This window comes from Dermochelys coriacea, chromosome 2 (genome assembly GCF_009764565.3).
Source record: "Dermochelys coriacea isolate rDerCor1 chromosome 2, rDerCor1.pri.v4, whole genome shotgun sequence".
In the NCBI taxonomy this organism is placed as follows: Eukaryota; Metazoa; Chordata; order Testudines; family Dermochelyidae; genus Dermochelys; species Dermochelys coriacea.
The window spans coordinates 42,553,608-42,578,063 of record NC_050069.1 but is presented as its reverse complement, the minus strand read 5'-3'; the positions used below and the strand labels follow the sequence as shown (position 1 = coordinate 42,578,063).

Genomic DNA, 24,456 nt, shown 5'->3' with positions numbered 1-24,456 from the left:
TCCATCTGTTGTCTTTTTTCCCCCTGATACTTAGGTTCAGTGATGAGCTGCCAAAATCTTAACAACTGGCTCCCTATAAAAAGTTCTGATTTAAGGGATGTGCCACAGTGTGTATTTTTTGTACCACTAGGGTTACCATACGTCCGTATTTTTCTGGGAGAAATTTTTAAAATTTAAAAATTCCTCCCAGATGGCGATTTAAGAACCAAAAAGTATGGCATGTCTGGAAAATACGGACGAGTGTTAACCCTAACTAAAGTTCTTTTTTAAAAAGATGGGCCTAAACTAGAAATGAGCTCCGTTTCACATGTGTGGGTCCCTGCCACTCCCTGCGGGTGTGCTCGAGTGACCAGATGTCCTGATTTTGAGGTCTTTTTCTTATATAGGCTTCTATTACCCTCTACTCCCTGTCACACTTGCTGTCTGGTCACCCTAGGGTATGCACGTGTGGGTCCCAGCTGCTCCCTGACCCCCTCATTGAAGCAGGTGTGCAGGGTTACTACCCTGGGAACTGCAGGGCACCAGTGGATGTAGGGCCAGCTACAGACAGGGGCGTGGGGCAGGATTAGCTGGAGGCAGGGGATGTGGGGCTGGCTGCAGGCAGGGCAGTGGGTGCGGAGCTGGCTGAAGACCGGAGGGTGCAGGATTGGCTGGAGGCAAGGGGGTGTGGGGCAGGCAGGGCAGAGGCTGACTGGAGGTAGGGGCTGGATGCAGGCAGGGCATGAGGGTGCGGGGCTGGCTGGCTTCGGGCAGGGCTGCAGGGGGGTGTGGCAGGGGTTGGCTGGAGATGGGGGGTGTAGGACTGGCTAGCTTCAGGCAGGGGGGTTGGTGCGGCAGGGGTTGGCTGGAGACAGAGCAGGGGGTTTGTGTGGCAGGGGTTGGCTGGATACAGGACAGGGGGTGCGGCAGGGGCTGGCTGCAGGCAGGGGTGCAGAGGTGGCTGGAGACAGGGGCTGGCTGCGGGCAGGGCAGGGGGTGCAGCAGGGGCTGGCTGCAGGCAGGGGTGCAGAGGTGGCTGGAGACAGGGGCTGGCTGCGGGCAGGGGTGCAGAGGTGGCTGGAGACAGGGGCTGGCTGCGGGCAGGGCAGGGGGTGCAGCAGGGGCTGGCTGCAGGCAGGGGTGCAGAGGTGGCTGGAGACAGGGGCTGGCTGCGGGCAGGGGTGCAGAGGTGGCTGGAGACAGGGGCTGGCTGCGGGCAGGGCAGGGGGTGCAGCAGGGGCTGGCTGCGGGCAGGAGTGCAGAGGTGGCTGGAGACAGGGGCTGGCTGCGGGCAGGGCAGGGGGTGCAGCAGGGGCTGGCTGTGGGCAGGGGTGCAGAGGTGGCTGGAGACAGGGGCTGGCGGCGGGCAGGGCAGGGGGTGCGGCAGGGGCTGGCTGTGGGCAGGGGTGCAGAGGTGGCTAGAGTCAGGGGCTGGCTGCGGGACGGAGGTGCAGAGGTGGCTGGAGACAGGGGCTGGCGGCGGGCAGGGCGGTGGGTGCTCATGGGGAGAGCAGCTCGGAGCAGCCCAAGGAGCAGGACGCAGCCCAGGCCCAGCAGAGCAGCCGGGGACCCACCAGGCAGCAGCGGGAGCCCCAGGGCCGGGGTCGGGGGAGCAGCAGCAGCACCAGGGCTCCTGCCCAGGGCCAGGCAGCAGCCCACATGGTTCCCGCAGTGCAGCGCCCCCGGCGGCCGGAGGAGGAATTACATCACTTCCCGGCCTGAGCCCATCATAGCCTCAGCGCCCCCTGCAGGGAAGCGGGTTAACAACCGGTTCTAAAACTGCTTCAAAATTTAACAACCAGTTCGTGCGAACCAGTGCGAACAGGCTCCAGCTCACCACTGCTTAGGTTTCATGCTTATAAGGAAGCCAAAAGAACATTACAGTCCTTGAACACTTTTAGCGTTATTCATATGTTCACAGAGAAGGGCTATTTTTGTGGTTTTATAATAAAAGCATGGGACTGGGTAAATTTCACGATGTTACACTAATGCCTGGGTTGTACTGCATTCTGTTATAACAATTCTTGGATTGTATTGAGAAGTTCCACTCACGGAGGGTCACATAACAGCAGGGGTATTTTTAATCCGTTTACTTCAGATAATTAATTACCCACATTGGCTCAAAAAAAAATCATCTACTTTGTTTCTTGTCTCATACTTTATTCCTCTTTGTATAAGTTATCCAGGAGAACTTATGACCTCTTACTACTTTTAATGTGATGCCAACTCTTTTCCATTCCCAGCGGAAGTGAAGGCACCAATCATTTATACAACAAATGTTGGCTACAACCAACTACTCTGTACCGCCTCTTTTATTGCTGCTGTGAGGCTTTCAGATCTGCTCTCTATACTTCTCCAGATGCTTTCAACCTGGCATTCTCCAGCTTTTTTATAGTGTTGGCTACATCTTAATAGACAGATTGTACTGCTGGCAGTTCCTTTCCCATTCAGACTTGTATGGATCTCCTCCCCTCCCATTGATAATTGTATAACACACCTGTGGCAACTGCAGCAGTTGACCACATGAAAAATTAATATTAGGAAAGTACTTAGTGACTTTTTAAAGCTACATTTAAATGTGATTCAGCAACTGAAGCTATGCCAGAACCAGGTAACCAGATAGCTCTCTGCAGAATCCTAGCAAGTGTTACAATTTGAGAACCATTGATCTAAGTCTTTCACCAACTTCCTCCAAAGCCTTGTGTGTCTTTTCACAGTCCCACTCTTTATGCCATCTGTCTCTAACCATGACTATTCACTGAAATACAAGAGAAACCACTGTACATCCTAAAGGAAAAGTCCTTCAAGCCCATGTCTACACTATCAAACAATTGCACTTTAGTCTGGTTTAGGCAGATTAGTAGTTGCTTTGGTTGTACCATATTTTGACTGGCCAATGTGAATGATTCCAAGCCATGAATCCAGGTTTCATGGCCAAACTTTCCCCAAATTCAGGGGTTTGTTCCCTCTATATATAAGAGAGAGAGAGAGATCTCCACCCAAACAATGAAGTTCAGATTTAGATCTTCGTAAGGGTTGGTGTATGTTTGGGTTCCAGTTTGGCCTTATCTCTAGTCTACAATCAGATTTGAAAATACCTTGCTGTAGTCTACCTGGGCTAACGCACATTTTAAAAATGTCTTTAACATGATTTGCCCTTGTCCCTATTAGCCATCCAAACCGTGTTATAATAACCTGGTTTGACCACTACCCAACACTCTTGCTACAATAATACAGATGCTAAGGGGCCTAAAAGAGGAGTGGGTGAACTGTTTTTAACACAAAGGCAACATAGTGATTAATGACTGAGGGTTTGGATCCCAAGTGTCCCAGGCCTGCAGCTTTTTCTTGGCAGCTCTATGTTGCCTGTCTCTGGTTACTCTCCCATTGTAGTTCTTATTACATACTTCCTTTGGGTGAAAAACACTTTGTTTCTGCTTCGTGCTGGGCCTCCCTCTTCCCTCTGTCCCTATAAAATCAGGGCGACAACGGGAGCAGGTGCAGGCACAATTGGCTATGATTATGTAGCACAGCTGTTGTGGAATAGGGCCACACATGTAAATGTTTTTGTTGAAATATGGATGGTGCTCTGGACAGGATAGTGTTAGGAATGCTAGAAGACAGCAAGTGGCTCTCAGGACATATTTTTGCTATGCCTGTGACTCAAGAGGACTATTTCTTTTCTTTTTATTTATGGTCACTTTTACCCCCCTTTCATTTTTTTACAAAATTATTTTATATCTGCAACCTTGAGCCTCAATCCTGCAAACACTTATGCACATGTTTAACTTTATGCTTGACTTCAATGGGATTACACGTGTGTGTAAACTTAAGCATCTGCATAAATGTTTGCAGATTTGGGGCCACAAATGCTAAGTTTTAGGCCCCAAATCTGTACTAGACTCTATTGATAGATACTTGGGGCCAAGGAGGAGCCCCATTACTGCAGGGATCTGCCATGAGGAGCTCCTTGCAAGATAAAGGTCTTAGTCAACAGTAGCCTTTGTTTTGGTCTGTAGTGGATTTTAGAACAGATTAGGTAAATCCCTGAGCAAGAAGGATTGGAACAAGAATGCAAATGAAGGTTTTTTTATGTTTAAAACATATGCACATGAAGGCTAAAATAGCCCACCATAGTAACGTTTTTTGTTTTTTTTAAAACAATACTCAGATTCCTTATGGTACTTCCTGCACACGGGTTTTCTTTCTTGCTCTTCCCTCTATGTTGTTTTTGTTTTTAATGTTGTATACTGTTTTTACCATTTAAACATAATGTACATCCATTACTAAGGAACCAGAGAAAATACCTAACAGTCTTGTGCTTTAATTGTAGCTCCTCTTTCATCTTGTGCAAATCATTCAGGCCTCTATCCTGCAAACTGATCTGTGCAGATGGACATTTGCTGCACAGTCAATGGAACTCTGCGTAGGTGTATGGGTCTGGCTGTGTGGATAAGCTTGCAGGATGGGAGCCTTAAACCCTCTGCCTCACTTTCCTCAATTGTAAAGCATAATACTGACCTACCTCACAGGGTTGTTGAAATTATTAATAGTTATACCCCAGTCCAGCCAAGAACTCTGAATAGACCCCTCCATCTGTACAGAACCCATTGGCTTCATGCAGCTGCAGGGGCCTGCCCACCCACATTACATCACCAGATCAGGGCCTTAATGTTTACCGTGTGCTTTGAAGATGAAGTGATATATTATGTAATCAGTTTTTATTCAGAACTCTCCATTGATTGGTTAATGATTGTACAGAGCAAAGCTCTGAAGATGTAAAAAAAAAAATTAAAAAGGCCAAAGTGGATTTCAGAAGGGAGTGCTATGTGAAAAGTGATGACAAGATATGTTCTGAAAATCAGTATTTAGATGAGTATTATTACTATTATGTTCTCTCAGGATCATATCCACACATGGAGGGGGGGCACTCAAAACAGTTGCTCTGCTCTGTTGGTATGGAAGGGAGTCGCGCACAGCCCAGTTGCCTCAGTTCCTGCCATGGGGCCCCTCTGCGGATCTATGTGTGAGGAAGGGTTAATAGGGATTTGGTGGGGGAGGGGCAGCGGTTACATTTGTACTGCATGAACTTTTGCGCTGGTAGGGGATATGCTCGAGGAAAGCCATGAGACCAGGGAGTAGTGACTCAGTTGAACTGGGCTCCAAGACTTGATTCTTCAGGGGTTTTGTTGCAGTGAAGACACGGAATTGTCCACCACGGGAACCAAGACAAGCGTTGCAGGAAATGTGGCTACTCCAACAAGACCCTGTCCCACGTCCTGTGCAGCTGCAAGCCCCACTCCAGAGCCTGGCAGCTGCGCCACAATGCCACGCAGAACCGCCTGGTGAAAGCCATCGCACCGCGCCTGTGGGAGATCACTGTGAACTGCGCCATCCCTGGTACTGACAGACAGTTGCGACCTGATGTAGTAGTCACCAATGAGGCCCAGAAAAAGATCATCCTTGTCGACGTCATGGTCTCCTTTGAGAACAGGACCCCGGCCTTCCGCGAAGCCCGAACTCGTAAACTGGAAAAATACGCCCCCTTGGCCGACATCCTGAGAGCGAAGGGCTATGAGGTGCAGATGGATGCCCTGATCGTCGGAGCCCTGGGCGCTTGGGACCCCTGCAACGAACGTGTGCTGCAGACCTGTGGGATTGGTCGATGCTACGCATGGCTCATGCGGCGCCTCATGGTCTCGGACACCATCTGATGATCCAGGGACATCTACATCGAACACATCGCCGGTCACCGGCCACCGACAGTACCAGGAGGTGTGAGCCGGTATGACATCGTGCATCAACTATGAGAAAGGGACCGAGAGACTTTTTCCATTGCACCATATGAGCTGGAACCATAAACTCACTGAACATTAAATCTCACCAAATGAGGGTAAATCCATCCTCATCATCATATCCACTCATTATACTCCACACCTGAACATAGCCATTATATGAACAACATACCCCCGTATCTCAATGTCTGTACTTTGACCCGTTAACCTTTTGCCCCCAATCGGGGATATTGCAGATTATGTATTCCTTACGCCACCTGTTCCTGGGAACTTCGCATCCCTTGATAATCTGTACCTTATTCCCTGATAACCAGAAACTTCTATGCTTAAACTCTGCACTGTTTTCTTTTTATTTTAACATCATCTTAATAAAATTATTATACCCTCAGCGTCCAAGCCATAGAGTGTGGGGAGGAGACACAGGATTAATAGAAAACTCTGCAAGGAGAACCTCACTGAGCTTTCTTCTCCACCATCCTGAGTCTTTAGAGATTTTTAAGGCAGAAGGGATCATTATGATCAGATAATCTGACCTCCTGCGTAATACAGGCCACAGAATGTCAACCATTAGTTCCTGAATTAAGTCACATGGGGCAATTTGTAGAAGGGGGTGATACTTTCCCAGTTAGTATCCAAATACCCCAGGTCCATTACAGTTCATGGATACTGTCTAGTCAAAGTATGTATTCATAGGGTGCCAGGTGTTGCAATATTTATGGTGGGTTTCAGAGTAGCAGCCGTGTTAGTCTGTATTTGCAAAAAGAAAAGGAGTACTTGTGGCACCTTAGAGACTAACAAATTTATTTAAGCATAAGCTTTAAAGCCCCAGCTCCTGGATTTTGTATGATTACACCTGAAGTTCAGATATCATTTTTGTTAAAGTAAATTTCTAGCCCTCAGTCATACAGAAAAGCTTGACAATCTGAACCCCAAAGAGCAAATAAAACGACCTCTAAATGCTAGTCTTCAACAATCTTGGGTTTTTTTAGCCAGTCTCATGATGTTGGAATGGAGTTGGCAATACTGCATGCCATTATGTCAACATATTGTAACATGTAAATAGGGATGGGATAAGGGAGATCACCACTCCAAACAAGGATCTGAAAGCATAAACAAAAAGTCAGATTGCAGTTATAAGAAAAGAATCTTTCCAAGTTTATTCTTTTATATCGGCCCAATTCTCACGCTTCAAAGCAAAAACATGCTGAACATTTCCCCCTCGGTTGCCCCGTGGCGTTGAAAATGGTTTCCATTTGTATTAAAGGGGGCAAAAAAAAAAAAAATAGAAGGGAGGGGGGGACAGACACCAAAAACAAAAGTTGCTTGGATGTGTGTAAGGAGAAAAGAGAGCTGCTGCTGCAAATCCTCCCTCCTCCCACTGGCTGCCTGAGCTGCCAATCGGTGCTGTAATCCTGCAGGAATTTCTCCTGGGTTTAACTAGGAGTCGCCCTGCTGCCTCCTCTCACACGCGGAGGGGGAGGCAGACTCTGGACTGAGGGAGAAGGGAGCAGACGGGGACCTGCAAAGCTCTGCTCTCCCAGCCGCTGCCTCCGCGCTCCCAAACTTTTGCTCCCTCATTTATTGATGCGGCTGAAACGGTGTCGGGAAAAATAACCCCCCCCCCCCACCTCCCCCGCCCCGGGCAGGAGGGAGACCAACCAACTCCGCCCCGTGTCTAGTGGGATTCCTGCCTGCAGGCAGCCAACAAGTGAGAAGCGGCGGCGCCAGAGGCGGCTGCGGGAGGGAGGGAGCGGAGCGCCGCGCCGCGCCGCGCCGCGCCCGGGGTCCCTGCTGCTGCTGCTGCTGGTGCTGCGGGCTCTGGTGGCGGCGAAGCAGCCGGGGAGCGCTCGGCGGCTGGGTTTGGCCTGAAGCGGCAGCTGCCTCGCCTGCGCCCCGGGAATAATGCGGAGCGCGTGGATACTGCTCACTTGTGGCTTGGTGGCCTACGGGTCCGGGGAGTCGGTAAGTTGGGGGGGGTTCCCTGCGCGGGGGCCGCAGCAGCCCGGCGTGGCTTTCTTGGGAAAGCTGCCGCTAAACAAGCCTGTATCCCCGCCGGGCACACCGCAGGTCCGAGAGGGGCAGGAGTTACGCGGCCGATGTGCAGCGATTCCCCCCCCCCCGTTGAGTCTTTGCGGTCACTCGACAAAGTCCTGGGGGGAGAGGGAGATTGTGCAATAATACCCCCGCCCCCCTCCCATTCTGGTGGGAGCCTTTTGGTGGGGGGTGGGCAGCCCGACCAGCCTCCAGGCGGCCTTGGGGAGCAACCCGCTTCTTCCATACTGTCTAGGAAGGGGGCGGCAGGACGAGCTGCTGCTACATCTGCTGGGCAGGAGACGGCTGAAGTCACTTGGATGATCTGTCCGAGGAGGTGTTTTCCCCCTTTGCGCGGGGCTGTACATTACGATTCCGGCAGGCGTCTGTTGGTAGCTGGAGACTTTTTTTTTTTTTTTCTTAACAACAAAAACAAACCCTGGGCCAGCCCGTGGCTGGGGTGGGGGGGGGGGGGAGCAGGGCGGAGAGGGTGTGTGGGAGCCTTGACTCTTCTTGGGGTGACCGTCGCACCCTAGAAGATAAAGTTTGGTGTTTTTCCGGGCTCTGCTGCTGCAGCCTTGTTGGCGGACTGGAGGCGAACGTGATAGGATGGGGCTCAGAATTCATAGATCCTAAGGTCCGAAGGGACCATTCTGATCATCGAGTCCGACCTCCCGCACAGCGCAGGCCACAGAATCTCACCCACCCACTCCTACGAAAAACCTCACCCATGTCTGAGCTATTGAAGTCCTTCACACAGCCTTGCCCTAAAAATAAGTTTGAAAATCGTTTTGCCTTTAGATTAACCTCGCTGTGTCTAATGATAGGACTGTACTTTCTGCCAGAAGCTATATTGTTGGAGGCTTGTGACTTGCAAAAACTATTGCCTTCTCCTGGTTAATACATTTTGGTGGCGGGGAGAGGGGCATTTGTTGGCACAGTTAGAATGTAGAAAATGTGTCTGGCTTGTGCTCTTTCCTGCTTGTTTTCCAGTCACTAATGGCTTTTCAGCTGTAGAAACCACCAGGGATTCCTCTGGCCTGTAACAATGGTGCTCAGGGCAGTGGAAGACTTTTGGTCTTTAAGTGAAAGTGAGCTGTAGCTCAGGAAAGCTTATGCTCAAATAAATTTGTTAGTCTCTAAGGTGCCACAAGTCCTCCTTTTCTTTTTGCGAATACAGACTAACACGGTTGCTACTCTGAAACCGGGCTTTAAGTGGTTGCACTGCTGTCTCCTGCTTTTCCTCCCTCCTTCTCCCACCCAAGTAGTAGGAGGTTGGTAGTCAGTTGGCTCCTGTGCTCTGGTTTAAGAGCGATATGTGTTTTCTGATTTGCTCTTCAGTAGGCTGGCCTGCCTCTCATTCTTTCCTCTGCAGTGAAGGGAATTGTTGCCTTACAAAATAACTCAAATCCCTGTTCCTGAAAATGCCCTTGTGAGTTGACGGATTTGGCTACAGCACTCACTTGCCCAAGAAGGTTGCATTTTGCATCTCCACTATCTACCATCTGACCTAATTAAGTTATAACTTCTGAGGTAAAAGAAGACTACAAAAAATGCTCCCTTGAGGCATGTTTGTTTTCTCTCCTCCCTCCCCCCTTACTTTGAGGCTAGAAGTAATGTTCTCGAGTTTGTGAAATTTGGAGTCAACATGACTCCCTGGAGGGATTTGCTTGCATTCTGTATTCCCTGTGCAGCTTTCTGTGTAACACTTGCATCACAACTACTGGAAACAAAAATCAATAGCTCAGCAAAGTTGAGGTCTTTTACCCTCCTTTCTCTAGCACATAAAGTGATGTTGTTAATCTCAGTTTGCCTCTTTTCATTTAAGGATTTTTTAAATAAATTTGAGAGAATTTGAGCTTGTCAGACTATTTTATACTTTGAAAAAAGAGCTTCCTAGTGCAGACCGAATATTTACCCTTGAGAAACATTCCAGGCAATCTGGTATCTAAAATCACAGTCAGGGAAAACAAGAGCTCCTATGTGAGAGAAACATACAAGTGGAGCCTCCTCAAAACATGGAGAGATTTAAGGATGACTCTTCTGCTGATAACACTTTTACAGATGTTTTTCTCTGAGAAGCTTAGTATAATGTTGCTTGTACGCTTTCAAAAACCACAAATATATTTTCACTGACTTTGGCCCTGTAGTTAATTAAGTCAGCTGCAAGGATTTGAATCCCTTGTAGGGAAAGAGTCACTTGCCTTCTGTGTCTTACTTTCTCTCCCCATAAAATGGGGATAATAATACCTTGCTAGCATTTGAGGCTTTTTCAATAATGCTTCTAAAGTGCTTTGAAATTCTCTGAGGGAAGGTGACATGAAGCTACATTGCTGCTGCTTCAGGATTTTTAGGGTCTTTAACATTTCTCAATATGAAATTAAAGTACCCTGACAATTTAATTGAGTTACAATGAACTGCTGCTCCACTGTGGCTAACAATCTTACTCACGTGCAATATCTTTTGAAAGTGTTTTAGATATTATTTAAATATGAACACAATCAAGAATCTCTTGTTTAGTGGTCAGCCAGTTGTTCATGAAAGCCATTTAAGGCTAATACTTTTTTAAAAATAACTAAAAAATACAATCCAGCATAACTAGTGATTTTAGTTTGTATTATGAAAAATAAAAATTCGACTCAGTTCATTATAGCAAGTTTTTAATGAGGTACAGTATATTTTAATACTTTCTATTTAAATTTTACAGCTATAATTGCTTCTAGAAGTTCCATAACTGTGAAGTTCTGTGATGGTGTGGTAACCATTAAAATGCCACAGCAATTAGTAAAGTATTAAGTTTTATGTTTTGCCTTAGGACTATTGCCTTCTTCCGCTGTGAGCCGTGAGGCCAGTTTGTGGGAATGTATCAGTGCTACTTGGTTTATGGGTTAATGGAAGTGCAGCATAAAGTATCTAGGGGAGCAATGCTGGCTGCTTGCCTTTAGTGTAGTGACTTTGCAGCTGGAGGAAAGTTGTGAAACTATTGTATAAGTAAAGGAGGACTAATTGCTCTTTCACTGTGTCTCTAGTATCTGGCTGTAAGTATGTAGTATCCTCTCTAGTTAAGTTTTCTTAGAGTTATCTTTAGGAAAAGATAGAGGAGGATTTTATAAACATTGTTTTTAATAAAATAAAGGAATCTTGGAGATAAGAGGAATTTATATGGATGTTTAAAACTCTATCAATTCTCAGGGGGCACTGTCAAGTTGTTGTTTGTAAGTCTTATTCTAGTAGCTTTCTGAAAAAAAAAAGACAAGAATGCACAAGAACCTCTAGCATTCCTTTTTTATGGAGATAAATTTAAAAAGGAGTGATTCTGTTTGCTCTACACAAGAAATTAACAGTATGTTTTGAATCTATGCCCTGTGGTTTATTACAAAAAGCCCAACGACGCATATGATTGGTTTCTTGTTTTTAGTACAGAATAACACTGTACAATGATGTATCAACATGAATTTAGTAATCTCTGCAGTGTGTTTTCCCTCTTTCTAGTCTGATTGCTGTGAAGTAGACATACAGCACAGACTTTGACACAGTGTGTTTCAGCCATTAAAAGGACAAATATCAGGGCAGTATCCAGTATCATTTGAAAAATATTTGACCTCTTAAGAGCTTGAATCTAAAATCTTTTCCTGTATTGACTTCTTGTGTCCTGGTTGCCCATGAGTTTTGGGCTGTTTGATATTGAATTGAGGAGAAGGAATGATATGGACTTTGGAGACAGATATCTGAGTGAGAGGGGAGAGGGAAAAAATGAAGTAATTAGTCACGTGTTAGGTTTATCTGGAGAGTGTCCATTTTCAGTAAATTTAGTTTAATCTGCTGGGCTACTCGGAGTATCTCAGTGCATTTCTAAACAAAGGTTACTTTTAAATTTTGCTTTTCCCAGTGTACATACATAGACTGTAAAGACACATTGGGTGGACCATATTACCCCACCCTCTGGTTTGGAGTAATTTCCTTATACTGTCTTGTTAAGTATCTGTTGCACGCTAACGTAGTGTGTCAAAGCTGCTCCTTCTTACTTTAGCTACATTTCTGACTAGACCCATCCAAGTCCTTCATCCATGTATGTTTAACAAGGTATTTTAAATATCTGAAATTATTGAACCACTTTGATGCTGGCTGTGCTTTGACAGACTTACGCTGGTGTGTATTTTTAATATATTTTTAATATATTTTTAGCACCGTCATGTACTTGGAAATATTTTCATTTGTCAGAGAGTAGTTTGGACTGAGTTAAACCTCCAGGCTTTCCTAGTTCAATACATGGTTTTTAAACTTAAAATATTGAAACCCAGTTGGCTATTTGGCCTTTGGTCATAAACCAATTTCCATTTTGAACATGGTAGCCATGAAGCCACCATTGCATCTAATTTAATACTTGGAAGTCCTTAGGGGCTCAGACGTTGTCTTTTATAAAAAGAAAAGGAGTACTTGTGGCACCTTAGAGACTAACAAATTTATTAGAGCATCTGTTTTTTCCACCAAATGCATCCGATGAAGTGAGCTGTAGCTCACGAAAGCTTATGCTCTAATAAATTTGTTAGTCTCTAAGGTGCCACAAGTCCTCCTTTTCTTTTTGCGAATACAGACTAACACGGCTGCTACTCTGAAACCGTTGTCTTTTATGTCTCTCTAAACTGTAGTCACTGAATAGATAATTATTAGAAAGTAGATGAAAGCCTAATATTCAGGGACAGATTAAGATAAACTCCTTGGTGTTTTGGGATCTGGTCCCACAGTTGGATGATGCTTGGACATAGAGGCAGAGGTGTTAGTGCGGCTTGGCTGCCTGCTATGGTGGGTTTGGGCTGGCTAGGCTGCTTCAAATGGTGTGATGAAGATGGACTTTGACTTGCATGGATCTTCCTCACACCACTGAAGAGCAAATCTGCCTTGTGTGGATCTAGACCTCATAATGATGGCCATAGTAGGTCAGACCAAAGATCCATCTAGCCCATTATCCTGTCTTCTGACCGAGGCCAATGCCAGGTGCTTCAGAGGAATGAACAGAACAGGTAGTCATCAAGTGATCCATCCCCGTCGCCCATTCCCAGCTTCTGAACAGAGGCTAGGGACGCCATCCCTGCCCATCCTGGCTAATAGCTATTGATGGACCTATCCTCCATGAATGTATCTAGTTCTTTTTTGAACTCTGCTACGGTCCTGGCCCCCACAACATCCTCTGGCAAGGAGTACCACAGGTTAACTGTGTGTTGTGTGAAGAAATACTTCCTTTTGTTCGTTTTAAACCTGCTGCCTATTAATTTCATTGGTGACCCCTAGTTCTTGTGTTATGAGAAGGAGGAAATAAGACTTCCTTATTTACTTTCTCCACACCTGTCGTGATTGTATAGACCTCTATCGTATCCCCCCCGTTAGTTGTCTCTTTTCAAAGCTGAAAAGTCTGAGTCTTATTAATCTCTCCTCATATGACAGCTCTTCCATACCCCTAATCGTTTTGTTGCCCTTTGCTGAACCTTTTCCAATTCCAATATATCTTTTTTGCTATCGGGCGACCATATCTGCATGCAGTATTCAAGTTGTGGGTGTACCATGGATTTATATAACACTTCCTGCCTTTCTCCCCGTTATACATGTATATCACTAAAATTCAAGATGACCAAAACAAGGCCAGACTGGATAGTAGAGGTGTGGATTTTTAAAAATCCCCAGCTTGTGTTTTGCATCCTGTTTTCCTGTGGTTTTTAGTGTCTCTGAACATTGGATAGTTCTCACTTTTTAACAGTCCATTAAACATAAATCTAATAGCATTGCCTTTTAATGCCCTACCTGGCTCCTGACAAATTCCTTCTTGATTAGAGATCGTTTCTTGATACTGATCAGCAAGGACCTCCTCCAGCTAATTAAGAGGAGAGACATCAGTGGGATTCAAAAGACATGCATGATCCAGTCCTTCATCAGAAGAGGATTGCTACCTTAAATGTTGTGTGTAACTTGTAAAGCAGGGAATCTTGGGTATGCAGAGGAGCCTCTTAAGGGACAAGCAGGAGACCTTAGGAACTAACTGATACATTGAACGGATTTTTGTATGCCTCTCTCTTCATCACCAATTGTCTTAAAACAGCAGCAGTGGCATATGGATGGCATTTATTAATCAGATTATCCTACCAAATTGACTTTTGCCATTCATTCATTAGTTCAAACATTTTCCTTATGGCAAAGAATTACTAGCTTTATTGAGGCACAGACTTTGAACAAAGAGTGCTTGTCTAGTTCTGGAAAAGTTCTGTTTTTGTAATCTTACTAGATTTGACTGACTATATTTTTTTAACAGAGAGATGTTATTTTTTTGAGAATGGAAAGCTTATTCTAGACCCCTGTAAGACATTGCTTGTATCTAAGCCATAAAGATGTCTTTTATGCTGTGCCTCTTGTCTTAACTGCAGCAAGCAATAAGTGAGCAATTTGGTCTTGGTTCAAGTCACATTATTAGAGTGGCATGACATGGTTTCCTGTTTGTAGTAAGTATGGGAGAATTACTTTAGGCTGTTCTGTGAACAGATTTTGTTTAGTTGTCTTTAGTTCATGCTCACAAAACAAGTGGTAATCTTTACAGATTTGGTAATTTATGCATAGATTACATTGCCTGACTGATCTGAGAACATGATTTCTCTTGTTCAGATTCAAAAGACTTCAAATCATGTTTCAATAAAGAGAGTGCATTAATGACTGACCCTGTAACAATAACCATCTCTATTTGGAGTGGTTTTATTTATTTATTTTTTTGAATAGCATGGTCCTGAGAGATAATATCAAAAGGGTGCTAGATATTACAGGCAGCAACCTGAAATGTGTGTGCTCTGCAACAGCAGTGGAAAAACCATTGTACTGGAGGACATACTTATACTGAGTGAATTATTTTTGTCTGGATCTGGAGCAGTGGGTTCATTTAGAGTGAAATAATGACTAATAGTGCAGTGATGAATCTGTGGAATTTGTCCTTGTCAGGAAATAAGCTATTATAATGCCACATAAGCAATGTTTAACTCAAGTATGAGTTGGGCATTTCATTCTAAATCCCTATTTTACTGCTATACAACAACTTACTCAAATTTCCCTTTTAGGCTAAATTGTTTCAACCCAAAGTTGAATTTATTTGGGAAGTTTTAGATAAAAACTGTTAATCTATCTTTTGCATTATGTGCATGGAAACAAATAAACACTCTGTACTCTATAAAGGCGCAGCACGATTAAGTGATTTGCCCAAGATGAAACCGAAATTCTGTGGTGGAGCCAGGAATTGAACCAAAATATCCATGAGCATTCCAATCATTTAACCACAAGTCTAGTACCATCTGTATTTTAAATATTATGTGATGTGTCATGTTCTTGTTGCTATTATTTCATTAGTTTCATAGGTTTGTGAAATTTTTTTTCTGGAGGAGTATGTATATGATTGAAGGTTGCTTGTAGGCTTTCAGATCTTTTCGTGTATCTAATAACAATCCTTAACTTCTCACTTGCAAGACAATTCAGAAATGTTAAGCTAATGGGCTAATGTAATTTAAAAAAATACTGCCAATGCATAAATTATGGGAGTTGTAGCCCTTTTCAGAGAGCATCTAGATGCTTGACCAGCCTGGCTTTAAGGGTGTCGGCATCCTAAGTGAAGAATACTTTTGGTACCCTCCCCAAACCTGCATCCGCAAATGAGTCAACGAAATGGGTCCTTCATCAATGTAAGAACAGTTTTCCAGAGGTCTTTTTCAATCTTCCTCTCCTTCCATGGGGAATCTGTTTTGTAGGTCAGCTTGCCTCCTTCTGCTGCCTGAGTTTTAGTGACAGGGTAGGTGTTCAGATTTGACAGTGGTGAGCATGGTATAAATGCCTAGCTAGATAAATAGGTGAACTTCTGGCTGAATGGAACACCTCAATCGAGGTTTGTGCTGGTCTGAATGTGCTTTATCTCATCTGACTTTAAAAGCTGAGCTTGGTTGGGCTTGATCGGTATTCAGATGGGAGACTGCAGCGGCAAATTACAAGAGTGTGCTTGCAGGCCTGTGGACTGTCATTCAAAGTGTGGATTTTCCTTTTGCTCAGTTAAGCAATCCTACTCCTTTTGGATGGAGAGTTCCCTGGTTCAGAGTGTTCCATAAATTGATTCCAAACCATAAACGTCCCCTTTCATTTAATGTCAAACCATTTTTGGTACATTTCCATATTGTGTGATCCCACAGTCAAATATGGAGTTATAAATACATCAGTTTGATGGGTTTTTCTGGTATTTAAAAAACAAAAAATCCTTCAAAGAAGGTATAGGAAAAAATTAATTTAGTGTAATGTAAATATACCATAAGTCAGGAATCCAAAATTTAAGCTTCTCACACTAACATTACATCTGCCACACTGCACATGCATTTTGAGGCACACATTTAGCATCATAAACAGTAATGCAAAATACTGTGTATGCCTCAATGGGCCAAGCTAACATTGCTGGGTGTACATTACACTTCGTGAATTTCCTGTGGATTAGGGATATCAAACATATATTTTATGATTTTATTGAAGTGGGAATACATATGGGTCTCTTGTATCAATGGTGAAAGTTATCAGTGTAAATTTTTGTGCAGCAAGGAGAGGAAGAATCCAGGAATAGGATGTATGCATATAAAAATTAATGACATGAATAGATTGCTTACATAAAGTTGATGGTAAAAAGTTCTCCAAAAATGCAGTCGCAGCAGATAATGTGCATGGAGAATACATTTAAAAGGGGAGGGAGGGAAAGGAAGAAAACATTGTCTGTCCCAAAATAGATTAGTATAGAATGTTGGGGATGAGGCTGGGTGTTGCTGCTGCTTTATTAACTCAGTGAACATTTTATATCTATCTATTGTATTAAAATGCCATATGCAGCTTCCAGTCTCTGGTCTTCAGTGGGATTGTTTACAATTTCCTCAGCATGTTATTTGGTTATTTCTCAGCAATAAAGCTATGTTTTTTGACTGTAACATTGAGTGGTTTAAAATGAATCTGCCATGTTTCTGCAGAAATGATATATTCCAGAGAGTGTTTTATATTGTTGAGTGTTGAACTGGCTGTTTGTTACACTCCCACTTGTGGCTCAAAGTTGGAAGCTGTTTTTGTTTTTAGGAATGTAGTAGATCTTTAAAGTACCACAGAAATCCCCCACAGAACATTGGAAAGACAGCTAGTTAAATAAGCATGGAAAAAACGTGCTTTAAAAAAATTGCTTTTGGTCTTCAAAACTCTTACCTCTAGCACTCCTGGAAGTTAGAGACAGCATCAGGATCTTTCCTTAATTCCACAAGCTAAATACTCTATACACAGAGGGTAACTTTTGAGAATCTTTTGTGACATACTTTTAAAGTTTTGAGTAAATTACAATATATATTAAAAAGTCCTATTTAATTGTATGTTTAAAATGTTATTCAATCCTGTCTAGTTCCTGCTTCTTCTCTTAGGGCAGGTCTACCACTACTTTTTAAGTCAATCTAACTTGCATTACTTAGGGGTGTGAAAAAGACAACTCCTGATCGATGCAAGTAACAGCAACCTAAGCGCTATCTACCCTGGCACTATGTCGGCAGAAGAGCCTCTCGAGGAGGTGGAGTAACTATGATGGAGCATATTCACCAGACGCACTACAGCGGTGTAGCTGCGCCAATGTAGTGCTTCTAGTGTATACCTGCTGTAGAGTTACCCCCTTCTTCAACATCACCTCTGCCCTTCTGAACTGTAGTGACAGGATAAGTGTTTCAATTACACACTGGTGAACGTGGTATCAATGCCTAGGTATGTAAATAGGTGAACCTCTGGCTAACAAAATACCTCAGAATCACGTTTAGAGTATAGGTTCTTATGGCTGTACCTGACACTGCCTGGTTGATTGAAAAAGCATAACTGGACTCTGCTGGTCTGATTGCTCTGATCTAACTACGTACATCCTGTACCTAATCTCCAACCTACTCTATAATATTTGGATCCTCCCTGGGAACTGTTGAAGACTCTGCAGGGATTGAGGTTAAAGGAGAAGCAATGAGAGCTTCGTACAATGGGTACCATTTTAAAAACTAAATATGATCACCACAGTACTCCATTCACAGCACCGTATCACCTGAGAATAGTAATGTACTAGGGTTACTGTGGGCACCTGGGTCTGTACCAGTGAAGTAGGGCTGGGTACATCACACAGTGTGTCTTATTGGTTGTTGTTTGAGATAATTGACAATACATATTTCAAGGACAATATTGTTTTCCACAATGTAAGATGCTTCTACATATGGCGTCACTAAGGCTCAGGTCCTGTACTGACATGTTCATGGGCAAACCCCCACACTTATGCCAGTCTCCACTGAAGTACATGAAGCTCTGCCTGTGTGAATGCCACTGTAGGATCAGGGCCTAAACGATATGTGAGATCACTCTGTTTTACACTACTGCCAAGCTGAAAATATCACTTACCCCCACAGTAATACTCTGGGGGTATGATCATCTTTTGTTGCTGTGGTTCAAATGCCGAAAATCTTCTTGTATCCTTGGCTGCTGCTGAATTCCCAGATACCACTCTTAACTAATACTGCTGTTCTGCCCCCACCCGTCCCGTCTGGCTAGGAGATCATGATCTTTCTCTTCTGGTGATGAATATCTGTAGTTGGATAACTGGATTATAATTTTGCATTACACTTCTTAAACTTTATCAGGAAGCTGCAATAACTGCATAGGATCAGATTCTTGTACGCTTACTGATGGAGCACCTTATTTCATGAATAGCCCCATTCAATTCAGTGGGCATATTCAGTGGAGTAAGTTAATGAACACAAGTGTGTCAGACCCTGGCCTTTAGTGATTGCAGTCACTCTCAATACCTTCTTTATAAGATGTTGAAGTATCTTTTCTGAGATTAAAGTACACTCGTGCCTGTGAACATCTTGAGCTGGTACAGTGGCCATACTCTGCCACCTTCCCATCATCAGCTGGTTTTATTTTTTAAGCTCCCCATAACCACTTTGGACCTTTGTAGTCTATGGCTGTGCACATCTAACTTTGGAGACTTCTTAACTTAGTACTTCTCCAGTTTTACAAAAAGAGTATTGAAACTAAGAGGACTAATTTAATGCATAAATGACTCCATGCTCAGTATGATATTCCTTTACCATACCAACCTTCGCCCTTTCATGTAAGTGTTAGAATTTTATATATTGATGTACTAGCTGTGCATGTAGTCACATTTGGTGCATGGAATCTCAAAGAAGAGTGAGAAATGACCACTTTCAGGAAATGCTATTTGTTCAGACAGGAATTTGTAAAGTACATCTTTCTGCAGACTATGGCTGTAAAGAAGGCTGGAGTTGGCACAACTACTGTATGATTTAAGAGTAACACATTCCAGTTTTTGTGGTCCCTGAGATGAAACTGTTCTGATATAGGGTTGTTCAGTAGCTTGTTTTTGTTTCCTCAGGATTTCTCTATGGATCTGTACAGCCTAAATAAATAAATAAACATGTAAAAGCTTTATTTCTGCTGAGTTAGCTTAATCAAGTTAGCTAACACAATTGAATTGGGAACCCAACTTAAAACCTCTACAGCTCTGTTAGCCGGTAGCGCTAGGGGATGTGCCAAAAAACAAAACAAAAAAACAAACCCAAAGAATGGTCGGTAACCAGTGGTAGACCTCCTGTGTGTAGAAATAGCTAAGATTCTCTTGGTGAATTTAACTGTGAATTTTCATACTTTAAAAATCAGAATTCTAAGAAATTTTAGATCTTAATTCTGAATAGCTTGACTTTGTAATGATCATTGTTTGTTTTTATAAAATAATTCTAATATAGATTATACTTTGCTCTAAAAACACTTTTTTCTACAATCATAATCCCTGTTAAAAACCCACCTGTTTTGTCTATCTGAGCGTATGATTTATTTATTAACTGTTGGTGTATTTGGGGCAAAGAATTAACAAAAGCTGTCCATAGCTATTCTATGCAGACATGCATCTCTATACATGGATATTGGGAGGAATGAAGACCAAGGTCTGTCACTTGAAGGTTAAGACTAATGGCTGTGATCCTGATCTTGAAAACTCTTGTGTATGTGCATAGGTCAGTGGGACGACTTGTTTGTGAGGTTAAGCATGTGTGCATATGTCGTATTGGGGTATGTAATGCATGAGTGGAACGAGGTAATTGGAATATATGGCCTATTGTCCATACTTGTTAGTGGTTGGCATGAAGGATGAGGCTTAGTTGGGAAGATGTAATGTATAACTTGGTGCTTTAGGTATCTGGGAACAGATCTAAACTGGGCTACTGAAGTTTGCTTTATGTGGGGATATCCTTGAAGATGACTTGGAACAGAATTTTGACACTGAATGAAGAAGGGATTCTCCAAATCCCAGTCTTTTTCACTTTTCCAAACTATGTGGTAAGTGAGGTAGGTATCCTGCAGAAATAATAGGATTTGATCATATAATTAAAGACTGTGCACGTGCACAGGGAGCAGAGATAAGGTCACATGTGTATTTTTAATTTTGACATTTCCTGGCTTTGAACTGTTTACCACAATCTTGATGTGTAGTTTTTTTTAGAGTATATAAGTATATGTAACATACATATTCTTCTCTCACATATACAGAGGGCATTTAACTAATGTTCCAATTTTTCTGTGGTAGGTTTCACTCGCTCTTTTAACTGAAATGCTGCTTCTTGAATTATGTTTTTCCCCCCTTGTTGGAATCTGAAATAAATACTGCTCTTTGATCCAGTGACTTATTCTGGGGAACTTAGAAAATAGGCCATTTAATTGTCCATAGGTGGAGAAGCAGGCAGCAATATATAATACTAGTAATAATTAGTGGTATATAAATTCACCTCTTAAACTGTTAGTTCTAATCCGCTAAAGTCGGGTATAGTCTTCAACTGGACCCATTCAAAGCAGTCCTGACCTAGTTTTGTTGAGGCAGTGCGCAAGCCTGCCTTGTCCTGCTAATTTGTTGCAAAAGTTTTTGATAGTAGATTCTTCATTTCTTACACCCCTTCCCGCCCCAGAGCATTTGAACAGAAGCAGCCATTACAAAGCTAGTGTTAAATATAGCATACAGCTTAACAGGAATGACCTTCAATTAAGTAGAGACAGTCTCTTATTTTGTACTCTGCAGTTGTCAATTAGCCTTTATTATGAGAGACTTGTTTGCTTGAGACTTTTGTGAATGGAAGCTGAACCTGAAGTGTGGTACATATATGAGGAGGAGGTTTTTTAATGTTGTCATGTTGCTCTTTATTTTAATGAGTCTCTCTGAAAAATGGTAAGTAGTTAAAATAATGGTTACTTCATTTTCCACTGACGCAAAAGCACCAAATGCTGAAATGTTAATTATTTTCAAAATAGGGTCCCCTTTTCTTAGTTTTGTTGCAAATGCTTTAATTTTTTTGATTTCTTGCTAAATAATTAACAGATGTGATTTGATTGTCTCTAAATATTGCTCAGTTAGGCCATGTCTAGAAAATTTTGTCCCACTTTTCAACAATGGTACAGTTGAATCAGTGCCAGAGTTGGCGTAGCTCCTGTGTTTGTTACAAGATGTTTCACAATAAACACCAAAATCCCAGACTCCTAAACCCTAGTTAAGCTAGCATTGGTACTGTTGCTAGTAGCAGTCTAGGTGCCAGGCTGTTGGAAAATTATCACAAAATTTTCCATCATAGCCTCAGCTTTATTGTGGTGCATTGCCTTGATTTAGGAATTACCAGTATTCCCACAATTTATAGTTAGTAAGGCAATATAAATACTTAATTACTGTTTACATTTTGGTGCTGCTTCACATCCAGTTTCTGTGCTCTCCCATTTTTCAAAATGTGCTTACTTAGGATACCATAATCACAAAATGCCATTGCTCTATGGTTTGGTTGTGGGGAGCTGTGAGCTGCTTTCCTACTTCTGCCAAACTAATCATTACCAGAATTCAAGGCTGCTCCTTACCGTGCCAGCTCTGCAATATTCATGGGACTAATAGTTTACAGTGCTCTACCATATACCTTAACCCTGTTTCAGAATGTCTTCAGTCTTTCTCCTCTTCCAGCTTGACAAGCATGGATATTTGATAGGGTTAAATCCTGTTAAGCAAATTTTTAATCAGAGATGGGTCCCAACCTGATTTGAACACCTTAACCCTCCATCTCCGTCCTCCTGAAAAGCTTTTGGAGAACTAGTGTGCAGAGCCAGCTCTGGGTTTATCTCAACTCTTAGGATTTACTGAATAATGACTTTTTGGGGGCCAGGTGCAATGTTTTGGTACAGATGACATTTTTCAAATGATGCACAACACATTGGGTGCCCTTCAAAACTGACTGAACTTGACTGTGTAAAGGATAAAAACAATAACTGTGATTTCAAGGTAGAAGGCACAGTGTAAATAAAAATTGATTTAAAGCAAGAAAGAGCAAGTTAAGGATGCCTACTATTCGACACTAACCTAATTGTAAATTCACTTTAATCACAATTACTATTGCAAGATAGGGGGGAAAAAAGACAGACAAAATACAAATCCCAAACAAATATAGAATCCCCTGCAAATTATTTTAATCATTGTGCTTCACTATTGGCAGCATGATAGTGCAGTTTATTACATTTAGTTTTTCATTGGTTATCCTTTTTTCCATGGAGTCTGCAAGGAAAAAATGACTGTTACTCTACCATGACAGCCTATATAAACATACATGTGCACTACAGAACAAATCTAAAGAGAAAAAGATCCTGACTTTCTGTAAGTCAATCCCACACCAGTCACTAGGGTAATGTGTCTGGAACATACAGTCCTATTACCACAGGCTTGCTGCCAAGTAATTTCACTAGGGTAGAAAGAAGAAGGGTTTTGTAGCAGAACTCTTGAAGGATTATCCTCAGCTCAGCAGCTGCTATCTGAGAGCTTGCTTATGCACACCCTGCATCATGAGCAACTTATTAACCCTCAGACCCCTCACAGACACTTACACTTACACTTAAGTGACAGTTTCTACTTTAGCTGCCTAAAAAGACACACTCTTGGAATTCAAGGGTAAAAACTGGGAGGCGCAATCCAAGATAGGATTGACACACTGCTCTAGAGGACGCTTATTTGAGGAACAATCCTATTTGAGGGTCCATAGGTCTTTAAGCTATAATTACATGTCTGAGCCTACGGTGCCCATTACATGCAGTAGATTTTTAAATGCATACCATATGCCTTTATATTTTTGTACAAATCACTTAATAGGGAATACCCCTTCAATGATGATGATTAAATGAGTGCACACTTTGCTCTTGTGGCCTTTTTAAGTCCTTGGGAACAGAACCTGTTCCCTGTGAAGTTTCAGTTGGAACGCCACAGTTGAGTAGAAAGGGAGGTGCAGCTGTAAACTCTGTTTTTGGTCACCAGCTGCTCACTGCAACAGCAAGCACAGGTAGTTGAACTCCAGCTTCCTTCAAAGAAAGGAAGATCTTCCTCCTGTTCTCCTTGGAAAGTCTATTGCAGTCAGAGAGCGGAAGAGAAAATTAGAGGAAGGAAGGCCGAACTGGAAAACGTACGTACGTACGTGTGTGTGTGTGTGTGTGTGTGTGTGTGTGTGTGTGTGTGTGTGTGTGTGTGAAGGACTGAGGTATCAAGGAATGGAGGTGAGCCACCACAATCTTCCCATTCATTTTTCAGCAAGTTTAACTCTTTCAGTGTTGTCACTGTTTCTTCCTCAACCCCTGGCTAACTCTGCACACGATGTAATTTGTTCCCTGTCAGATCCCATGCACCATTCCCCCTCCTAGCCTAACAAGTTTTGCCAGTCAAACTTGCCAGAGCAAGAAGCTTGTAGCAATAAGTTTAAATCAAGGCATTTTATTATCATGTATCAATGTGTTTAAAATACTTTCAGAAAGAAGGAATTCTAGACAAACTATAGTTAATATATTATCGTTTTAAAATACATTAGTTTAAAATAATGGAATAGTTTAGTTAATAAAACATGTTGCAAAACTAGGAAAAATCTGAGGTTCATATTTTTCTGCAGAGCCTTAACTCTGACCCTGTCATCCTCCTCATTCATGACTACCATACTCCCATCTATATTTCCAATAGTGACTTCAGATCCTTGCCTCATATTGGCTACAGACCCTTCTCCAGTCAATTTGTGGAAGACCACATGACATCTCATTTCTGATCAAGAATGTGAAATGTTTCCCAAAGAGCTACTTCACAATTGAGAAATGTTATTCCTATTAGGCACAGAGAGTGCCGGGGTACCAGATCAGAGTCAAGGTCTTAATAGACTATGAACTCCAAGTTCCCTGGCTTTCAAACATGTAGTTGTTATAAACATCCAATTTAGCCTTTTGCAGTAGCACAGAACGGTTTAGAACTAGATTAGAAGGTATGCTACCATGAAAGCGAGGATGCTATTTCTAGAGCTATAGTAGTGCAGCAGTTGCAACATCTGAAACGGAGCTTTTGTATCTAAGGAGTTCTTCTCTGCTAAAGGCAGGTTAGCCAGCAACAAACATTCTCTGAAGATTATTAGGAAGCCAGTTTAAAGACAGTAAAAGCAGCACCAATACTTTTATAGCAGGAAATATTTATCTCAAGCTTTTTCTAGGAATGGATGGTAAGGTGTTTTAATCCCTATGAATACAGTGTGAGTACAAA

At 42.7% G+C, this 24,456-nt stretch overlaps 1 protein-coding gene across 3 annotated transcripts in view; it reads left to right on the top strand.

Moving 5' to 3' along the window:
- The first annotated feature begins 7,218 nt into the window (after positions 1-7,218).
- Positions 7,219-24,456, top strand: part of SDC2 (syndecan 2) — a 100,979-nt gene continuing 83,741 nt past the window's right edge. Inside the window, exon 1 of one of the 3 annotated variants that reach the window (XM_038391671.2) lies at positions 7,219-7,736. In XM_038391671.2, the coding sequence (XP_038247599.1) occupies positions 7,677-7,736 (60 nt within the window). In that variant the 5' untranslated portion in view covers positions 7,219-7,676. Of the gene's footprint in view, positions 7,737-8,090; positions 8,190-20,980; positions 21,094-24,456 lie in introns of those variants that run through there. The other 2 variants (XM_043507564.1, XM_043507566.1) reach the window with 2 other exon arrangements.